Source organism: Panthera tigris, chromosome C1, assembly GCF_018350195.1.
Source record: "Panthera tigris isolate Pti1 chromosome C1, P.tigris_Pti1_mat1.1, whole genome shotgun sequence".
NCBI lineage: Eukaryota > Metazoa > Chordata > Mammalia > Carnivora > Felidae > Panthera > Panthera tigris.
This window is the reverse complement of record NC_056667.1, coordinates 164926475-164949615: the sequence shown is the minus strand read 5'-3', so window position 1 is coordinate 164949615 and position 23141 is coordinate 164926475. Positions and strand designations below refer to the sequence as shown.

The following is a 23141-nucleotide window of genomic DNA, read 5'->3' as shown; positions in this document are numbered from 1 at the left end:
GATCTCTCACCAAAGAAGAGAGCTTCTATAAAGGGCATGTTATGTTTGTTGTTACCTTTCTGTGCAATTAGACAAAATTCTTCTTGAAGCTTTGTATAATCCGTTGAGCTTTCCAGAGGGTCTGTGAGGTGACTAGGGGGAGTCTGAAACTCGATATCTGCACACAGGTTGGGGTTGGAGGAATGCAAGCGAACTGGCGACATGGTAGCACTGAAAGGGACCTGAGAGGGCAAGACACCAGTTAGAAAAAAGCAACCGTACATGTTCCACATTCTCTTACACAGGAAAGATCTCTTCCCTTCTTCAAAATACTAGATGCCTCTCCAACGATACACGCAGAGACACTCAGGACTCACTTAATTTGCAGGTGGCTGTGGTGGGAAAGAGCCTCACTCCCCATGGTTGAGGTGGTACTGCCTGTGGACTCACTGGCCTCTCCCCGTTACAGGGAGAGAGGGCTACAGAATGACAGGAAGGACAGGCATCGATACAGTTGTGTCTAAAAAATTGCTGGCAGGAAACAGTAGCCTGAACTCTCTTACAAAGTCTGGGTACTCGTGTCACAGGGCTTTTTATGCTCACTTGTTTCTGGGCCCAGAACAGGAGCTTACGGAACAGGTAAAAATTCAAGAGGCACCTAGACAGAAAGATTTACTTGCTCCGTGGCCATCAGACAAAACATAAATAAGTTTAATAGTAAATACAATAATGGCTTAAAGGGACGCAAATAAATTTGAAATTGATTTATTAAAATATATTTGTAAGTGAAATATATATTATATATAAAATATATTTGTAAGTGAAATTGATTTATTACAAATATATTTGTAAGTGAAATAAATTACTGTAGTTTCCCTTTGTCACATACAACACTGTTACACATATGAATGTGGCTTACGAACTGGCCAATATTGAAAAACATTAAGTAAAAAAAGTCATATTACTATAGATTTTCCCAAATGGCTAGAGGTACTTTCTTGCTCATGCTGGATCTGGGCTAGCCTTCTGATGCGTGAGGGCAAAGCACCTTTCCCTCTCCTTCTGGAAGGTTATACCTGACTATTACAAATGCTATAGGCCAAACATTCTTAGAAAATGAGAATACCAATTCCTACCGTAAATCAGATCACCAGTAATCTCCCCTAATTCTTACTGCACAGATGTTCATTCAGATGTCTTCAAGAATCATTCTTTAGACTCCTCCAAGAGCTGAATTTTATACGAATTAAGGGGTAGTTCACACCTTCTAGCTAACAGGAAATATGCTTGTCTGATGTATATGTATATCAGAGCCACTTCCTTTTTTTCACATTTTGATTTAGCTTTAAAGTTCTTGACAGAAAATGAGAGACAGTGGGGGAGAGGGAGGGAGGGAGGGAGGGAGGGAGGGAGGGAGAGATGGAGAGCGTGAGATAGAAAAAAGGAGAAGAGAGGACGGGAAAAGGAGCATGTGCATGTGTACTGAGGATACAGAGGATAGATGGAAGACAAGGAGCAAACCAAAAAACCTAGGCTGAACGGCAGTCTGTGGCCCTGTGTGAGGGCAGCTGGGACTGGAGGGGGTCCTTTGCATGTAGCTTTGCCATGGCAGTGGCAAGGAGTTGTTATCTCAAAGGATATCCAAAACTTACTGGGGAAGGAAGTGGGCATGAAGCTTTCTCCCTAAACTCAGCTAAGCTAAGCACATTCATATATGATATCCAAAGCATCTGGTACCTGGAATTACCAAGTAGCTCTACTTTGTCCTTCATGGGGACCTTGGCTACACTGGGTTGGGACACATCTACAACTGGTTTATCTCGGCAGGATCAGAATTCCTGGTTATTCCGGAGAAGAGACATAAAAGTGGCAGAGAAGCCATTTGAGCAAATAGAATCCTTGGGTTCCATAATGTGCTAGAAACATGTGCAGGCAACTCTGTGATAATGACTGAGGTCTTTTGGGGATGTCTCTACAGGATGTAGAAGAATATTCAAAGATAGATGAAGGGCATTTCTGACCTTAACTGTGAGGATGCTAAGTCCAGAAAGAGCAGTAAGCCCATAGCCCTCTGGGAGGGACACAGAGAATCCATGGGAAGGCTGGTGGAGATCAGGAAGTCATGGGGAGAAACTGTGACTTGAGCAAATGGGTAGACCGGGGAGTGTTCAGATTTAAGGAGATGGTTTCCGGACACAAAGATCTAGAAGAGCACTTAAGAAAAAGAAATGGTGGTGTTTGGTGATGGGGAATGAAACGCATTGAGGATCATGGACAAGGGTTCTGTTTGCATCCAGGTGCCCTCAACACTCCAAGGACTGGCATGAAATAGGAGGGGAGGCAGGGAGGCCAGTGGAGGCCACAATGCAATAAAGGCCCAGACATTCTAGTGAGGGCTCAGACTTGTCCCTGAGATAATGTCCTGTCTATTAAAAGTTGGAATAAGATGCTGAGAAGAAAAACACATTACACATTTATTTTCTTGAACATAATGGAAGTTTAAATTGGTAATTTAAGCAGTCAAAATGAAACAAACAAAAACACCTAAAAAGCAAACAGTAAAAATGATCTTGTATATAGCCCCCAGGGGAAAGCACTCAGAATGCTCCATTCCAACTGCAATCAGACAGTTCCCTGGGAAACTGAACCTAATTTTTATATACTTCTGGCTGAAAATGTTTATATTGGTACTCTTTTTGTTAAAAGAAGTATACGGAATGGACATTTTAACTGAAGCATTCATGACGTGAAATTGAGAATACAAATGGAGATGCATTAATCTAACTCTAACTGAATGCCTCTTCAGCCCCTTCAGTTTTGTGTTCATCAATTTGAGTATTATGGGATTCAGAAACTGAAGTGGTAGCTAGGTCTTCTGTCAGTGATGGCTGGGATGGGAGCTGTCGACAGGTCTCATGGTTTGTGCCCCAGAATCCTCAGTGCTGGCTGCAGACTTTACACCCTGCTCAGGAAAGAAGTCCAAGCCTTCCCTGAGATCCTGTGCTGGGGAAGAAGCCAAATCCTGGAACATTCCAGCTAACTGCAGTTTGGAATGGGGGTGTTAGGAGGTACTTTGAACACCTGTCTGTAAAGAAGTTAAAAGAGAAATGACCGATAGCAGAACGACAGCAATGGTAAACATGACTGAGGAAAGGAAGACACAGTCTAAGATCCTAAGCATATACAACTGATGAAGCAAATGTGGAAAGTGTCCTGCTGTCCTTCCTCTGCCTCATGCGTACAGGGAGCCTCGGGTGGAGAACTGATCGCATTGGGGGCCCTCGGTGTTCTTCTGAGGGGAGGGGCCAGTGTGTCTCTTTTCCCAAACTCCTGTTCTGTTGGGTCTGGCTGATGTGATAAGTGAACCATTTCAAGTTCCAGTGTTAGGAACCAACAAGAATACATCTCTGAAACATCTCCTTTGGGTATACTTTTCTTTGGGAGCAATCTCAGCGGCCCCACACACTTGAATGGGTCTCCTTCTCTCTGAGGAGAGTAAGTAGCTAGGGGTCATTTGGAAGAATTCTAGGTAAAATAGGACACGCTCAAAATGTATAGGATGAGTTAGTGCTGGGAAGAGGGAAGACAGGGAATTCAGAGGAACATTGACTAAGAGTCACCAGCATCAGATCACTTGAGATATAAATGAGGGGGCCAAGGGAGCAAGCTGAAGGTTCCGCTAGATGGTGTTATACTTTGCTATGGAGTCAAAGCTATAAATCCTACAAGGTTTAGAGTAACTATTTCCTCCCTTTATTTCTGAATAATTACTAAATGTCGCCAGCTTTTGTCATTTGATGCTTGGAATTATTGGAAGTTATTCTTAACTTCTGTGGTCACTGCTACCCTGAGAGGTGGGCGTTAATACTCTCCGCTTTTAAAAGCTTTTTCTTTTCTGTTTCCCATTCTATTCAAATAGGTTCTAATCCCAGTTTTCTTATACTCACTATATATATATATATAGTGAGTATAAGAAAACTGGGATGGATATATATATATCTATATATATCTATATATATATATCTATATATATATCTGCAGTTAAAAAGATGAACACAGTAGAAACACAATCACTTCCCTGCATGCTTTCTTGAAGGACATTATTTAAGGAACCACAAGTATTTTCACAAGAGGACTGACCTTTCCTTTCCATACTGAGGTACTGTTCTCTCTCTGATAATCATCTGGATTTCTGAATTTTATAAATGAAAGATTAAGAACTATTTACCTAATTTTACATTTTTCTATTGTAGTAATCTGTTATGGTGTCACATATTATGCATACATGCATAAGATATAGATTAATCATATATCAGTTTCACTGATTTGTTTAAATGTTCACAAAACTGAGTTTAAGAATCAATTCCCTGATAAACTCCAAGCCACTGGTTCATTTCATAATTAAAAGCAATTCTATCTCTCAAAAGATCCAGCTAAGCACCCAGATATAAGGCAGGAGTCAGTTATTAATCAAAAATAGAAAACCAACAATCCTTGCATGAGTATCCAGTCTCTTACAATGCAACCAAAACCTTTTCATGTTTTTCAGCAATTCTAGCCTTCAAGTATATTCCACCATCAGCAAGGGCAAGACTATTGTTAATTCAGAAAATATTACCTAATAGCCAGAAAAACCTAACATCCATGATTGCTATGAACTCAGTATTCTGTATTTTAAAAAGTTGACAGGATGTCAGGAGTAAGCAAATATTATGATATGCTTTTATCCAGCAAAGGGTTCTTGTATTTACATAGTCTATTTTCTATTCAGAATGCACCATTCACTATTCTAAACAACTTCTACTCAATTTAAAATTTTGGTTATTTGCCTTATCTGTTTCAATACTTACTCTATCCTCCTAATACCCATCGTATTTTCTCTTAAAACCAAAACAAACCAACCTGTCTCTATATATGTATATTAAGCACTATTTAACTTTGTAGTTTTCTCCTTTCCACACTGTATTTTCTGATTTTCAGCTCAATAATCTTTCCAGAAAACAATTTTCCCTCGCTAGGTGTAATTTGGGTAGCCATTTAGAAATGACATCAAAATTCACCTTTTCTTACCCTCTCTTTTCTTTATTCTCACATCCTTTTCAAATAGTCACAATGCTACAAAAAAAAGCACAATTTATGTCTGTAGTAACATGACTTTTCTTAGAAAAACAGAAACCAGTTAGCAGGGGTTCTGATATCAGTATGACCAAGAAATAAAAAATAAATAAAAAACATAAATAAATACATAGATAGATAACAATATCATTTTAGGAAATTCCGTATCAGTAACAGGTTACTCAGTTTTGCAACCTTGAATTTACATGGTTTCTTACACGGACAGTTGAAGAACTGGATCAGGGAGTAGTTTTCCATCGCAAACACGAATACCCATGTGCGACACCTGCCATGCAGAGACAGCCAGAGAGCATGCAAAAGCTAGGCCAGCACGGGAGTGGGTTACAGTTGATGCTGCTACACAGAAGGGGCACCACTGGGACAGGGAAGGTGACGCTTGGACAGTTTCTCATTCTTATTAAATGTCCACTTGAGATTGAAATCCACTCACTGTTGTAGCCACTGCTGCCGCTAGCCTCTGCCGGCGCCGAGTGGTGCTGAACTGGCCCTTCGCAGATGGCCCTTCCTGACAGTGAATGAGAGAAGAGGAGGGAGGAGAGGCCGCGGTGGTGGGGGGGGGGGAGGACACGGGGAGTGGGGAGGGGAAGACACAGTGGCGGACGGTGGGGGGGGGGGGAGGAGAGGACAGGATACAGGAGGGTGAGAGATAATCGGACAAGGGAAAGGGAGAGTTTTTAAGTGGAGTTGACTTGTCCTAAATCGTAGCCCTGACAAGTGCTCGAAGGGGCATTCATAATGCTGTGAGAAAAGTTTTTTGGCTTTTTTTTACATTTATTCATTTTTGAGAGACAGAGAGAGACAGAGCGCAAGTGGAGGAGGGGCAGAGAGAGAGAGGGAGACAGAATCTGAAGCAGGCTCCAGGCACCAAGCTAGAGCCTGACGCGGGGCTCGAACTCACAAACCGCGAGATCATGACCTGAGCCGAAGTTGGACGCTCAACCGACTGAGCCACCCAGGCTCCCCAAAGTTCGTTGTTTTCATTGCAGAACCCCTAAACGTTTAAGTCTAGTTGCTGAATATAACCCCACCCCAAAGGGATATGGGAAATTATGAAGTGATGAACAGCTTGTGATTTTAAGGTAAAATAAATGCGCATATTGTTTTACCCATGCAACGTCACGTTGTATGAAACCAACGGCATTTCCAATCAATGGAAGCAAAGATGAACCTAAGTTCAGGAAAAATGATTAAATAAATAATGTGCAAAGGCCAAAACCAACAAGTTGTAATGGGAGTCTCCCGTCAGCCAGGCAGAATTTTTTTTTTGTTCCTTGCTGGGAGGAAAAGTACACAAGCAAGGGTACCAGGAATCTTCAGCTTCCCATTTATTCCCCTACTAGAAAGCTCACTGGGATTCAACATTAGGAATGGTGTTGGGATTTTCAGGTTGGAGAATTTTTCAAGGAGGAAGCCAGTCCCCACAGCATAGAGAAAAAACAAACAAACAACACAACATAACACAACAACACTCAACGTCCTCAGTGTGTTGGCACAGTGCTTACAAAAATCAACTATGGAAACCTGAAAGCGTGGGTTTCATTTAGTGATGTGCATCTATGCATGAACTAGTAGAAGAATACGGGAGCTTTCTTTTCTGTCTCTTTTTGGTGGCCAGGATTATGGGAGAATGATATTTCCTTCTAACCACTCAAGTCTGCATCCATCTGACAGACCGTCACTCTTCGTGATTGTGAGCGGTAATTTCAATTCCAGTGACCCGAGAGGGACTTAATACCACCTAACAGTGCAGATTAAGGAAAAGCAGTATGACTGCTTAAGCCTTTTTGGAACAACAGAAAAATATTTTAAATTTTTATCTCTCTAATCCTCTTCGAAGTTTCCACGTGACATTCCCATTTCTCTTCCACGTTCATAAATCTTCTGCATGCATTACGTGTATGCTTATTGGGTACACATATGCCTGTATAATGTGCTTTCCACAAAAAGGTTTCTATACAGAACCCCTTCATCTTTCATGTAGTAAGTAAAAGGAGGAAGAACTCATTTTTACCCTTCAGTATAATTTGAGCACCTGTGAGATCTAGGACAGCTACACATGAATGACAACAGATCCTTTATCTGCTACTCTCCATGCTTCCTGCTAGTCCTCATTCTCTCCAACAACTAGGGATCTGGTATTAATTTGTGCGATTAGTCATGCAGGAAACCCAGCAGCTCTCGGGTTTGTGGCAACCCTTCACAAACCAGTCCCTTCTCGCCCTCCTCTACCTCATTGAAAACAGCCAAACTGTTACAGTGTGATGGTTATAATGAGATTTTTATTAGAACCCGAAACCTGAAGTTTGGGAGAAGTCCTTTTTCTAAAAGGTAATCTCCACAGAGCCTTCCAGAAAAAATGCCTTCGATGAATCACATGAAGGATTTCTGAGGCTAGCTTCTCAACAGCTTCTAGTAGAAATACGGCCATACAGATCCAACATTTAACCTTCATATTCAAATCAATAGCACAACCTAACCTATGTGAAGAATAAGATCCCGAACATACAGTATAACATGTTCTTCACTGTTACTTTCCCGAGGTCAGTTTTCTAAATGACCTATCTTATAATCATTTCAAAACAACAACTGCTGCAGAATGCTGAATACAAAGGTCAGTGCGACAGTACCAATAACAACAGCAGCAGTGACAACAAGCACCATTACCACCACCAGGCCGTCGAGGTTCCTCCACAAAGGGCTGGTGCACCACAAGTTACAAACAACAGAGGGGTTGAAAAACGAGCCACTCCCTACAAAGCCTCTCACATTGGCTGCCACCATGACACAGAGAAAGTGGTTCAAGAAGGGAGATGACAGTGGGCTCAAAATAAACACTTGCCCTCGGCTCCTGTGATCAAGGAGGGAACAACCTGTGTACTAGGGTGGGAGAAGGTGGTAGGTATGTTTCATCCACTAAATAAAGATAAATGCTATGTCTTTCTGTAAGTAAAACAATGACGAGTAAAGACATTTACATTGGTCATAGGCATCCCCGGCTAATTTTATGGTTTCCTAGCCAAGTGTGTATGTTGGAGAAACTTCCAACTAACTTCCTGTTAATAAAGAATGAGCACCCAGGGGCGCCTGGGTGGCTCAGTTGGTTGAGCATCCGACTTTGGCTCAGGTCACGGTCTCGCAGTTCTTGGGTTTGAGCCCCGCGTCAGGCTCTGTGGTAACAAACAGCTCAGAGCCTGGAGCCTGCTTCGGATTCTGTACCTCTCTCTCTCTCTCTCTCCTCTCTCTCTCTCTCTCCTCTCTCTCTCTCTCTCCCCCCCTCCCCTGCTCATGCTCTGCCTCTCTCTGTCTCTCAAAAATAAATAAATGTGAAAAAAAATTAAAAAAAATAATGAGCATCCTAAGGGCTGCTAGAAGGCCTGCTGGTTTGGGTAAGCAGCATAGGTGCAGGGACAGTCCCAAATTCTGCAGCATTCACTCTACAATACCTTTTGTTTTAGCAATCTAACTGAGCGCAGGGTTTCTCTGGGAGTAATAAATAGCTCACTGCCACCTCCAGGCCTAGTGATTTCCACTTGGAGCCAGAACGGAATCTTCTACTTTTGAAAGTTTAACGTTTTCTTTGAGTGTGGGGATGAAGTGGTTTCAGTTTCCCTCAAAAATAATTGAACTGGAATCACAAGGGCCATTTTGTTACTCTTTGGCAGAACAAAAACAAAGCATAAATAAACATTTAAAAGCAAACTACCCCAATATGCGGCAGAAGTACGAATGAAGAATATTTTCCTGCTTTTTGACCAATTACTTCCGATGACTCAAAAAAATCTTCATAAACTCTCCTCATACAGAAAAGCACAGCCTGTGACTAGAAGTGCTATTCAGAGTTGCATTCTGTTTCCTCCAGGAAAAACCGAGAGATATAGGGACCACGGTGAGCCTCACGGCCACGGCAGGGCAGCCACGGGCATCCCGCTCAGACTCTCTGAGGACCAGCCAGCCTCTTCAAGGCAACGGCTGTGAACAGCAATGTGTTCAATGGCATACCTCATAAAAATGAGATCGAAACAATATCTGTCTACAAATGTATACGTTCATATGATGCGGCCTTCTTCAATTATTTTTATAATGGTTCTTTCTTTCTTGGCTATGAGAACCATAGATAACATGTTTTAAAAAGCCCCACAAAACTAGACAATCACGTACTCAAAGCAAATGAAACTGCCAAAAGCAATTTGAGGTAAAGTTTTGGTGAAGTCATCTGGCACATATGTCTTCTACAGTATTAACGTTCTGAATAGAAAACACACAAAAACATACTGAATAAAGGAACACAATAAATTGTGTTCATAGAATGTGGACAGTCTAACTAAAAAAACCATGAATCTTTAGTGCTTGTGAAAATTTATTTTCAAATATATCACATTAGCAAGCAAAGCACCGAAGAGTTTGTTACTTACACACAACACAAAGAATATCAATATGGTCAGAATTAAAGAATTATTATTCACTCAGAAGACACTGAAGATTTCTGGAAAGCAGTTCCTTTTACCTTTTATTAGAATATTTAGAATACACCAAAAATTGATTTATGGTGTAATAAAAAGAAAAGCAAAATCCTAAGTCTGATTTTGATTGTTGGGCAAGAGTTTTTTAGATAATATATAGCTAGGATCAGAATAGTAAACATTCTGGTTTAAAGATCTGAAAATAATATGATTATGACACAAGAGGTTTTAGGCATTTACCATATTTCATATCACTTCAATGCAATAACATAAGATGTTCTTACTTGAAAAATTTTAAACTACTCATTCAAATAAATAACTTATTTACAATAAATTTCAAGTAAATTTATCATGAGTCATTAAGACTTTCATGATTCAGATTTTAAAAGCGATTGTTGATCGTCAAATAATACCTCTGTTTGACAAATCATAGAATTTTAGAGTTGAAAAGGAATTCAGAGATAATTAAGTTAACTCCATCACTTTACCCGGGAGCAAATGGAAACCTAGAAAATTTAATAGAAATGCACGAGATTATACTGCCAGAAAATCACAGTGATTACACTAGAGCCTGAGTTTGTTGACTTCCAATCTTTTGCAGACCTCATCCTTTTTTATTGATACATAAAATTTTGGATAAAGCTAATACATAAAAGGCTCTTTTAAGATCAAGTGTATATAAATGAGTGCTCATTACAACACACTGGATTTTTAGCGTAGATTTTTAAGGTAATTTTTTGTTAAATTGCATTTTAATGATTCAAAGGCCATAAGTGAGGAGGAAAATGGCATTTTGTAGTCCTATTAAATCATTTTAACCTTTCTTTTAAATTATTTTTACTCATTCCAGAGTAAGATGAATAGATTTCTCACTATTTTAGATAGTATAACTCAATCTGTAAAGCCCTGGCTTTAAAGCATTTCAGCTGCTTTAAACTTCTTAACTTCCATGAATTGATATATAAAGACTAACATCTTAAAATCATATAAAAATATGAATGAAGGAAAAGTCTGTACCTGCAGTTGTATTTTTGTATCTTTGCTGACACTTTTTGTTCTCCATCGTCTTGTGACCCGCTTGTCTTTCTTTGAAATATCTACACAGTTAGCCTACATTACACAAATAGTTAAAAAGCAACAAAGTATTATTAAGTTCACACAGATGATACAAATATAGACAAAGAGAGCATAGCATGTTAGTAAAGAATCCTTGTTAGCCACCCTAAAGCAAACCAGCCAGGAGAGAAAGTCATATCTGACGCACAGTGGGCATAAAAAGCAGAGATAAGAACTTGATCATAAAATATATCTGTCCGCTATACAAAAGGAAAACGGGATTACAGATCTTTAGCATTTTTTTCCTACATAAAAAAAATGGCAGTAATTCTGAGACTAAGTTGTATCTTCAAAGCTATCATTTCTAATGTGACATAAACATGGAAGAATAATTCACATATTTATTTCTTCTATGAGTTTGTACTTAAATATAAAATATACATTAAGATGTCAAAATAGATATCTTAACACAATGACACCATGAATTCAAAAATATTAGAATAACTCCAGAATATAGATTAATTTGTACTGTATTAGTCATTTCCTTTTAAATGTTACCTTATATATTCATAGAACAATCCAGTAAAAATTCTGTGTTAATGACTTAAAGTCCTTTTGGTAATGTTTACCTGCATGTCAGTAAAGTTAGGTGCTGACTGGGTTCTCTGAAGTATTTCCAAATTTTGCAGGAGTTTGCTAAGTTCCACAAGGTTTGACTGGCAGTGTGCAAGGTCTAAGAAAAATCAGAAATAAAAATATGTTAGAACTGGGCAGGGAGGGGCAGGGATGGCAATAAAAGACAGTCAATCCAAATTATGGCAAGTATGATTAGGTAGAACCATGTTCATATAATGATGATACTGGCAAATGAAACAAAACAGACCCTTCTCCAGATTAAAACCTTAAAAGCATTGAGGATTAAATGAAGTCAATGCCTACTTACGAGTTAACAGCTAGCCACGACAATCTCAGTGAAATTGTGTGTGTTCACTTTCCTGTTCAGGTGGCCTTTGTTACATAGGAAGCACACTCAAGGGAACTTCAGCAGTTGTATGTATGGTTTTAGTCTTAGGAACCTGTCTACTTGCTCCTAACATAGTTTACAAGATGGCTACCTGGAATTTAGATGGAGTCAAAGTCAAGTTCAGGAAAATAAGATGGAATACAAAGTCAGATAGACGTATTTTTCTGTGGTTTAGATCACTAACAATGTTGCAATGAATGATTTCTTTAAAACCTCTGAGGGATGTTATACTAAACACAACCAAAGATTCTCGAAGTGTGTTCCCTGGCCCAGCAGCATGAGAATCACCTGGGCATGAAGCTTATTGAATGTTTAATGAAGAAATGGCTTTTAATTTTATTTTTAATTTTTGGCTATATTTGAACAAGAGAGAATTTTAAAGATTTGCATAATAAAATATCACTCTTAAAAATTGAATTTTGGTACAAGAGTATTGAGTTATTAGTATTACTTACACAATTATCAATATTTAGAACATGCTGGTAGTTATGTGATTACTTTTGGACGTATACTGTTTATAAAGAGACCACAACAGGACACATCTATAAATCTGTTATATTATAAAGTGGTTAGAGTATGTAGTCAGTCAAATTTTGGTGGGAAATTTCATTTATATTTTCTTTGTTTCTCATTAAGTCTCAAGGATCTGCATTTTTACAGATATAGTACAGGCAGCAAAATATTGCTGTTAAATATGGCTCAAGATGAGCTGGGCCAAATAACACAGGGAGTTGTGTTTGGGGGATTTTTGACTTTTTTGTTGGATATAAAAACAGAGGAGCTAGGGGCACCTGGGTGGCTCAGTCGGTTAAGCGGCCGACTTGGGCTCAGGTCGTGATCTCGCGGTCCGTGAGTTCGAGCCCCACGTCAGGCTCTGTGCTGACAGCTCAGAGCCCGGAGCCTGTTTCAGATTCTGTGTCTCCCTCTCTCTGACCCTCCCCTGTTCATTCTCTGTCTCTCTCTGTCTCAAAAATAAATGAACGTTAAAAACACAAAAAACCAGAGGAGCTACTACTACAAGGGTCTTTCTAGGACTCCCAATCACTGCACACTCTATGGAGAGAAGGGTAGCAGCAATTATAGGGCCAGGCCACACCCTCTTCTTCACAGCATCTGCCTGGGCATGGAGCCCAGATGGGCTGCTCAAGGGCAATGGTTGTTCTTCAGAGAACCGTTGGCCATCAATGCCTTTAAACTCCTTCAGAGAGGAGGTGTGTGGAGGAGAGTACTGATGAAGACAGCACCTGCCACCACTTTCAGGGGAGGCCGTGCCCTTGTGCTCCCATCCTCTTCCCTATGAAGAAAACAAGGGTCCACTGGTTCAGGAGGGTAGGAAATACAGAGCATGAAAGGAAAAGAAAGAGGGAAGAAAGTAGTGCAAATAAGGAAGGAGGGTTAGAGGGAAGAGGAGAAGGGAGATGGGCTAGAAAGGGTCTACATTTTAATTTGCATTTTATTTATATGTTTTTTAATGTTCATTTATTTATTTTGGGAGAGAGACAGCACAAGCAAGGGAGGGGCAGAGAAAGGGAGAAAGAGAATCCCAAGCAGGCTCTGCACCATCAGTGCAGAGCCTGACATGGGGCTCAAGCCCACGAATTGTGAGATCGTGATCTGAATCGAAATCAAGAGTCAGACGCTTAACTGACTGAACCACCCAGGCACCCCTAATTTGCATTTTAAAGAACAAAACTGTACCATAAGCACCATGCTAGCAGGGACATTTTTTCACATTATCCATGCATTGAGCCTTCCATCTAGTGAATATGACATCCATGCTTCTTACTAAGTGTGATTATTATACACAAACGGTATATGGAGGTAGCATAGGAATCTGGAAACGGGGCTTCAAACCATCAAAATAATATCCACTCTTTTTCTAACAGAATGGAAAGAGATCTTTGTGAATGAAAGTGATTCAAGGCAAGAAACCTAAAACGAAGCTTCAGGCGACATCTCCGGGTTGCAGTCTCTTCACCTGCCAAGTGGTGGCAGTAATATACCCGCCTCTTCCCTTCCTGCTTTAGAGTAGCCACTGAGGTGGTAGATGGGAAAACGCTATGAAACCCAGAAAAGTACTGATCACACTGTGTTTAATCATGCCGCATGGCCTTAACTTGGAGCAAGCTGCACCTGTCCTCACCACTTCTATCGCTCGAAATATGGGAGAGATGAACTCCTTGGCAGGATTTCACTGCTTGCCTAAGTCTGGATGTACATAAGGATTATAAAGATTTGCCAAAGGCAACAGAGGTATCTTTAAAAAAAGAAATCTCTAAAATTTCTTTAACTAAGATTAAATCTAATTTTAGCAATGGGGAAAAGGAAAAGTATGCTGAGAAAATAACTGCTGAGATAGTTCATGATAGTGAACAGTTAAAAACTTAAATATCTAGCAATGTACTTATTTTCCCATCATGTTCTACCTTGCTCCAAAAAGAAACAAGTCGTCCAACTGTGGAATGGTTAAATAAATTATGGTATGTCCAAAGTTATCAACCTATTATTTCATTTAGATACCACTGATGGAAGACACTGGGTACCCAGTACAGTTCTAAGTATAGGGAATATAGCAATCAAGTAAGATTCATGGAATTTACATTCTGGTAAAAAAAAAAAAAAATTGCAAACAATTTGTATGTTAAACTATTAAGTATCCATCTTCAACACTGGCATACAGAATACTAATTTAACATTTCGTTTCCATGGGGGAAAAATGCTTTCCAAGAGCCAAACAATTCCCTTACGTAATTGAGATCTGGACCGTTCAGATCTATGAACGGTTCACCACTTTGAGTATTAGCACTATAAATCAGATATATTATGGGTTCAAGATGTTACATGATGAATTTTTGAAATATAAACCTCAATACTGGGGACTCTATGAAGTGATTAGGAGAGACTAAAAATAAAAGTGTTGTGGGAATTTAGAAAATAGAGAGTTATCATGGTTTGATATCGTCAGAGCACACTTAAAAGAGAGACTGGAATCTTTTCTGGGTCTGGAGGATTGATGGAAAGGATTCAGCAAAAGAGAAAGGTGGAGAAGGGCAGAAAGGGCCCTGCAGGTGGGAAAGAACAATGCGCACCAAAGCACGGAGGAGGGAACATGCAAGTGCGTTCAGGAAATAGCAAATGCCTTCAGTTGGGCCAAAGGAAAGCAAAGTAGAAAGGGTAGGTAGGGACTGAAAGCTGAAAGGTGGATGTTGTTGTTGTTGTTGTTGTTGTTGTTGTTGTTATTATTATTATTATTTTAAGTAGGCTTCATGCCCAGTGCAGAGCCCAAGATGGGGCTTGAACTCAAGACCTTGAGATCAAGACCTGAGCTGAGATCAAGAGTCAGATGTTCAACCGTCTGAGTCACCCAGGCACTCCTGAAGGGTAGATGTTAAATGCTGGGCTAAGTAGTTTGGGCTGAAGAGCCCATGGAGAAACACTTGAAGGGATTTTTTTGCATAAAAGCTATTTAAAGATATGTCAGTCTTGAAGGGAGAAGTATGTCATGGGCAAAGAACTGGCTTCAGGGTTAGTCAAACATCTTCACCAGGGCAGCTGTGTGATCTTGAGCAAATTCCTTAACTTGTACACATTTCACTTTCCTCTTCTGCAAAGTGGGGATTAGTAATATTTATGTCTCATGGCTAAGTGCAATGGCTTGCTCAATGCCAGCCTGGGGCCTGGGCGGCTCAGTAGGTTAAGCATCTGACTTCGGCTCAGGTCATGATCTCACGGTTTGTGGGTTCGAGCCCCTTGTCGGGCTCTGTGCTGACAGCTCAGAGTCTGGAGCCTGCTTCGGATTCTGTATCCCTCTCTCTCTGCCCCTCCCACGCTTTCACTCTGTCTCTCTCTCTCACTCTCAAAAATAAATAATAAACATTAAAAAACATGGAAATGCCGGTCCAGAGTTGCTAACACGTTCAATAACAGCAATTTCCCAAAAGCCTATGAGAGGTGAACAGCAGAGCTGGAGACTGAGGACAACAACGTCAGCCAGAAGGCTGCTGACTGGCCAGGGACTAGGTGAACGGTGGGTCTGAGGAGGGAAGCAATTTGAGAGGAAGGGCAGATGAGGGCAGGGGGAAGGGTGGGTGTTTTCAAAGAAACAACAGAACTGAGTTTGGGCTAGATGAACAGAGTGGGAGGGTCAAAAAACCTCTCGGGTCTCAGAGGTGGTTATGACAGCAGCACTGACAAAAACAGGGGAGCCCAGCAGCTGGGGCTGTTGCCAGGAGAAGACAGAGGCTGGTTTCAGACAGGCCGAGGAGGGGTGTGACAGAGAGTACACATAGACGGAGCCAATGGCGGGGAGAGGCGGCAGGAATGAAACAGGCTGGATGAGGAGCTGAGATTTATACAGTTTTCAGTCTTTTTGAGAGGGTTATGGTGCATGTGCTCTGGAGTCAGACCACCCACGCTTGAACCCCAATTCCACCGTCGCTAGCTGTGTGAACTTGGTCGGAGTGAGTTGATTCCCCTGAATCTAGGTTTTCTCATCTGTAAAACGGCTCTGAGAGGATCAAATGAGTTGATGCATACAAAACAGCTAGGACAGTGCCTGTCACACAGGAAGAGCCTGATACCTGTTAGCTGCTGCTATTATCACTGCCACCAACCCCCCTCATCATCACCATCACTGCCACCAACCCCCCTCATCATCACCATCACTGCCACCACTCCCATCACCATCACCACTATCTCATCAAAATAGAGATTCCAGCTGAAACTATGCACGTGCCTGTCACCTCCGAAGTGCAGAGCGTAGTCGTTAGAATCCAGTTGGCCTGCCCTAGCCCTCCAGCTCTCCCCAAGTATTTGCTGTGTAACACGGGCTAGGTATTTGACCTCTCGAAGCATCGGTTTCCCTATCTATAAACACATGGTTCATAACTCATGCCTGGTACTACTGTGAAGATTCACATAAACCATGTATGTAAAGTGTCCAGTTCAGTGTCTGGCCCATTAACGAGCTCCCAGTCAACCAGTTACTATTACAGATGCCGAAGGCAGAAGACTGAACCTTGATCAATCCCCACAACTGATGCTGACCAGACAAGAATCCAGGGAAACGGAGAAGGAGCAGTTGGAGAAAAAGGAAAACTTCATGGGGTCTCAGGGAGAAGTTCTCACAGAGGAGGTCCTACAGGGCAGGTCAGAGATGAGGTCTAAGAGCAGAGTGGAGATCAGATGACCTCTTGCTACTAAGAATGCCTTTTTCATTGAGCAAAAGGGGCAAACGTCAAATTACAGAGAGAAGCTGGAGTCTATGGACAGAGAGTAGAAGTGAATGGCAGATAAGGCTGTCTCCCAGAGAAGGGGTAATTATTGCACTAAATCCTGAAGGAAACAGAGAGGCAGGATAGAAGACACAGGTAGAGTAGTCAGGGTGGGAAGAAGCAGGAGCACCTCAACACAGGAGAGGAGGCACAGGGAAGGGCCATGAGTATTCTAGAGCACACAGAGAGACAAACGCATCCCTCTTGCCCCACCAGCCAGGGGCTTTCCTGGCATCAAAGCCAATGTCTCTTCACTTTGGTCAGATGAATGGATTTTGCCCCAGTGGATGGCGTCAATCTTGTCGGCAAAGGAGGCAGCCAGGTTAAATACCATGCATGTTTACAAAACTGCGAAGTTAGTAGACAGGTGGAAACATCTAGAACCACTGCTGAGGCGAGACTACAGTGTTTTAAGACAGTGAGGTTTGGCTTCTTTCCCCAACCTGAAGACCATATACTCAGATGAATATCTGTGTGTTTTGTGAATACATTTAAGTACAAGCCTTTGAATGGAATGTCAGTTGGACATACTTTATGAATATAACATCCTGTGTAAAATCATATTTTCACATAAAGATTGAGTATGGGATGTGTCCAGGGCTAATCAAAATGCTGTAGACTTTGAGTTCACACACACATAGAACAAAAAAATATATATATACTTTTGGGGGTTGGGATCAACATGAATTGCCAAACTTCAGTTTTTCTAAATGAGGACATAAGAAAATAATCCAACATCTACTTTCACCATAATTCCGTAAGAGAAAATAATTTAATATAAATAAGTTCGGCCCAATTATCATCACAAAATAATTTTTAAAAATTAAATCAATTTAGCTTTATAAAATCCTTGCCATGTTATCCTTGTTTTCTCAGTTTAGGTCAAATGAAAACTATCTCATAGAATGGAAATGGTCTGTGGCAGTTTGGGCCAAAATGCTCAGTCAGGCTTATTACGAGGGAATAGAAAAGTTTCTGGAGATTAAGAGGCTCCACAATGGCAGAGTGAGGGAATTGTGTATATGTTCAGAATGGTTAATAACTGTCCCACAGTGGAACACCAAAACAGGTTAAGTGTGGCTAGGAAATGCCATATAATTTTGCTACTTATTGCGGGTTGTCAGGAGACATACACCTGCTCTAGGACAAGTTGAAGCAGCAAAGGAAGCTGTACAAGTGACCTGGCAGCAGTCGAGAGCAAGGGTGGAGGTACCCTGGGGGCTGTACTGGGCTGTGAGATTGCCCCCAGGGTGTGGGGTGGGGCAGGTAGGAGGCTAATGAAGAAAGACGGGGACTGGTGGTGAGGAAAGAGGTGACAAGGCCAAAGCGGAAAGGGGTGAAAGGCAGGGGAACGGGGAGACCAGATTCAGTAGTTGTGAGGGTGCAGGAGAATGAACGGGTGGTAGGAAGATGGAGTCACGGGAAGGGGAAGGATCTGGTGCAGAAAAATAAGAACTAGAAAGGTGGAGGCAAACAAGGAGGCTGGAGGGGGAAGGGAGCAGCATCCACAGTTCAAGTTCACCTCTTTCGTTTCTGTTCTCGTGGCTTATCCTGAGAGCCTGCCCTGGGCAAGAACTAACCTTCTGCACACCTGTCCATTTCTTCCGAGTCCTGTAACCAGGCTGCCACCTTGCTCTGGCCGGTCGTGCAGGTAGCGGGGAGGCTGTTGCTGCATGGTAAAGGGGACTGCCATGGAAAGCTGTTTGCTTGCACCTACAATGAACAAGAGGAAATGGATGGTTAAGCAGAAACAGTATATTTAAGTGATTTAAACAATATTTTTGAGATATCCTCAAAGTGACATCAAAAAAGAGAAGAAAGGGCACCCTCGAAATAGGGAGGAAGCTTCGGGGCTAAATGTGTACATGCTCAGTGAAGCCAAAATTCATAAGTGATAACACTCATTAAGCCACTATCTCCACCATACGAGGAGGGGAAAACACTGATGTATATCTCATATCTTAAGGGTCTGCCAGCTCAAATTCCCAAACAATTTAATTTGCTCAGCAAGTTGTATTGGGCGTGGGGTCCTTATTACAGGACTTCTAATGCATCAGTGAAGGCCTTTCCTTTCCAGAAGCTCTTACTTCCTTATGATCAGCTCAAGGCCTCATCAGCCACATGTGATTCCTAAATGCATTATCCACCATCCAGCAGCTGCGCACTGCTTTGAATGCATATTAAAAACTGTAATATACAAAAAGTCAGCATTGGCAAATTATCATTATCTACAGCTGATAGACTTTCCCGTAAAGGGATTTTATGTGAAATGAAGTTGCAGGAAGTATAGTAAGGAGATAACGCAGTGAGTTCAGTGAGCACTTAGTTGAAAAAGCAGGAACTTACTTTTGAAAAAGCTGAAACAATATCAAAACTCCATATCTGACTTTCATATTCAATTACAATTGATTGTGTCTGTCCTAAATCATCATGAAGCAAAAGATGCACGTATTTAGCAAACCCAGACTTATTTATTACCCACACGGGGCCACATACCAATTAACGTTCAGGACTCTCATAATTTGATACTTAGAATGCAAGCCAAGTGACAAAAAACTCTCTTCACTCTTTATTGCGTTCTGCTAAGTGTCACGGAGATCTTTCACCAAGTTCAATCTTAGAGGTGTGTCATTCGTAACTACAGCAATAGATCTATGAAAACCAGAGCTAAAGAGCTTCTTATACCAAGGCAAACAGTGGAGAAGAACTGGCTTCAGTTCTCCATTCTCGGGTATCACCCAAGTTATTTAATAACTAACACAGGGATGAAAATACTACATCTTTTATCAATAGTCTATGCCAAAGATGCAGGCAGAAGCATCTTAAAGGATTAAATGTTCATATTTTTAAAATATCCATCTGGGGGCACCTGGGTGGCTCAGTCGATTGAGCGACCGACTTCGGCTCAGGTCATGATCTCATGGTTTGTGAGTTCGAGCCCCGCGTCGGGCTCTGTGCTGACAGCTCAGAGCCTGGAGCCTGCTTCGGATTCTGTGTCTCCCTCTCTCTCTCTCTGCCCCTCCCCCTACTCATGCTCTGTCTCTGTCTCAGAAATAAATAAACGTTAAAAAATTTTTTAAATATCCATCTGGGATATAATTCTTGTTTGTTTAGTTTGGACTAACTCTGGGATTCATTCTATTCTGTGGTGAGAACTCAGGGGGCCTGGAAAACCTGAGTCATTAGTCTTAGTCATTGTGTGTTGGGTCATCCAGTAAGTGCTCTACTTCCTACCCTCTGACCTCCTTCTTTTTCACTTCAGAACTGGATAGTATGAGGGTTAACCCAATACCTTGGTCCTCGGAGGAAGATGTTGGTTAAACAATTCTTGGCAAGGCTACCACCGGAATGAAATAAGGTTTAAGAGCCTTGTGAAACATAATTAATGGGATTTAACAAAAATCACTTAAGTGACTCCCATTGAAATAGTAAATAATGAGGGTGCCTAGGTGGCTTAGTTGGTCTGTTGAGCATCCAACTTCAGCTCAGGTCATGATCTCATGGTTTTTGAGTCTGAGCCCCACATTGGGCTCTCTGCTGTGAGCACAGAGCCCACTTCAGATACCTCTTTCCCCACCTCTCTCTGCCCCTCCCCCTCTCATACTCATGGGCACGCATGTGAGCGCTTCCTTTTTCTCTCAAAAATAAATAAAAAACATTTAAAAAAATAGTAAATAGTGAATACAGCAGTATTTCATGTAATCTGATTTGAGTAATCTCGCAGATTCCATGAGGTTTTTCAACGTTTTACTAAGGACACTTGGATATATATTACATACATCCCTAAATAAGAAAGCAGAGAAAAGCAGAATCTTCACTGAAAGGTTCTTAAACCCAAATCTTTATGGCAGCCAGTTATTCATTCACAGATGTCTGTGTTCTCAATATCAGGTGCCAAGTGGGAAGCTGGAATACCCCTGGGCACTGCAATGTGGCTATGGTTCAGAAAACTTAATTACTGAATCAAAGGCAGAAACAACCGTCTCCCTGTCTCTTGTCCTCACTTCAGTTTTTAACAGGCAACACCTCTAGCTTTTCAGCCACATGAAAAATATGAACTCTTAATACAGGCCAAAGAACAACTTCAGCCTGCCTTAATCTGGTACTTAGTACAGTGGAAAGGGCATTGACTTTGGAAACACAGAGATGAGGATTTGGATTCTGGCTCAGCTGTTTAATGGTTATGTCATTTCTTTGAAAAAATTTTTTACTGTCTCTGAGTTTAGTCTATATTAAAAACTAGAGATGAGTGTCAAATGCTTAACACAATGGTTAATCACTCAAATAGTCTACTATATATATTATGGTCACATTCTTTAGCCAACTTACCTTAACTTCATGGGCAAATTCAATGGTATCTCTCTGAGTCATGTATGCAATATATTACACATGTAATATATTCAAGGTAGAGAAGCAAATTTCATTTTCAGAACTTTGTGGTCTTCTTATTACCAGCCAGGAAAATATCAATTTCTAGGGGCTGATTAGCCAAATGTTCACTCTACTTCCTAATATCCCTACAAAGCCATATAAAATTAGGATGTGGTCCATTCATAGAAAGGAAAAGTAACTACTAATTCTCTTGGTGATCCACATTCTACCTAACCTATACTTGTGATTAACTCTGATGCCAAATGTCACTGTTGTCTTGAGGGTTAGTTTACAAAATAAATCTTCTCTTCCTGGTTTGTCAAATGACACTCAGTTATGTGCCTACATAATTTTCCAAGCAATTTCTGGGCTGATTTTTATATAACAGAGTCGTACCTTTCCATCCACAACAGAAACATTAGCAGCTGGTGAGGATTCAGCTGTGGAGGTTGAAGGAAATATGTGAAAACTAGCATCTCTTGGTGATCTGACAATTTCATTCTGCCGATACAATCGATGATGGCGCAATTTGGAGACCCATGCATCAAACCAGTCCTGGGATTTCACCTAAAACAATGAACAAGAGGAGATGGTAATGATGAAACCAATCTCCTGTTTACCACTGGCACAGGCAAGTGAATTCCCCTGATAAAGGCAGAAAAACTATTGAGAAGTGACTTTACCTTCAAATGGTAGATATGCTCTTCTGTGTCAAGGTCTATTCTCCGAGCTTTCTTTTTAATTGACATGACCGAGAGTCCAACATCAATGCTTCCATGGACCTTTCCCTTTTGAATCTGAAGTCAGAAGACTAGTAAATAGGCTAGAAGGATATATGATTTGATGTGTTTCTGTACTGAAATGAGCTTAATGTAATCTTTAATTTATCTTTGGGAAAGGGAATACCACACCTTCTTTACACAAAGAAAAATGGTTAAGGTTCTGAGGTTAAGGTCCTTAATCTGAGGACAGGTGAAGTTTCTGTGACTTCTTCACACCAATTTCAATAAACAAGACTATTCATTTATTTTTCTTTTCTTTTCTCTTTCTTTCTTTTTTTTTTTTTTTTTTTTAGTTTATTTGTTTTTAGTAATCTCTACACCCAGCGAGGGTTTGAACTCATGACCTGAGATCAAGAGTTGCATGCCCTTCGAATTGAGCCAGCCAGGCACCTAAGACTATTCATTTCTTAGTCCTGTCTCTAGCACAACGTATAATGCTAATCTTCATAATTCTAGATTGCAAAGCTTATATCCCAAAAAAGATAGGCTTAGTGGTTCCTAAAATAACCATGGTCAATCTTTGACCCACAACTCAGAACATCCCCAAGTAATCAACTAGAAGACAGCTGCTGAGGCAGAACCAGGCAGCTGAGACTGAGAGTACAGAGCAGCCAGGGCTCCCTCTTGGCTGCCTCTGTCTGATCAAGGACACACAGCTGATTCAGTGAAAGAGACGGGGACAAAACTGAAATCTGAGCCCTCTGTTATTTCCCCTACACCACAATGATAAGAAGGATGGCATTTTCCCGTTTTACATGCAAACAACTACTTCTTATATTAAAGAAAAATAATTTGTAATAATTTTACTGAGTTTGGATTCCCAAGATAAAAGGATGCATGAAACACAAATGAAGTTCATAAGATAGGTTTTAAAAGGATATAGACAAGAACAAAGGTTGCTTTAAATCTCAAAAAAAGCACATAAAGCATAGTTCATTGAGAGATGCATAAGAAAAAAAAAAGTCTATTTGGGTTTTCTCTCCAAGACAGAAGGGGTGATTATTATTAGTGTATCACTTTTAGGTGTAACCTTCTGTTTTGAAAAACACACATCACAATT

General features: G+C 40.9%; 1 protein-coding gene across 3 annotated transcripts in view; it reads right to left on the bottom strand.

The window, feature by feature from the left end:
- Positions 1–23141, bottom strand: part of OSBPL6 (oxysterol binding protein like 6) — a 213243-nt gene that overhangs the window by 38438 nt on the left and 151664 nt on the right. For 2 of the 3 annotated variants that reach the window (XM_042994790.1, XM_042994791.1), the window contains 6 exons: positions 21983–22096; positions 21696–21866; positions 18509–18641; positions 11261–11364; positions 10593–10685; positions 56–221 (listed from right to left, as the gene is read on the bottom strand). In XM_042994790.1, the coding sequence (XP_042850724.1) occupies positions 56–221; positions 10593–10685; positions 11261–11364; positions 18509–18641; positions 21696–21866; positions 21983–22096 (781 nt within the window). Of the gene's footprint in view, positions 1–55; positions 222–5545; positions 5621–10592; positions 10686–11260; positions 11365–18508; positions 18642–21695; positions 21867–21982; positions 22097–23141 lie in introns of all 3 variants that reach the window. The other variant, XM_042994792.1, reaches the window with a different exon arrangement.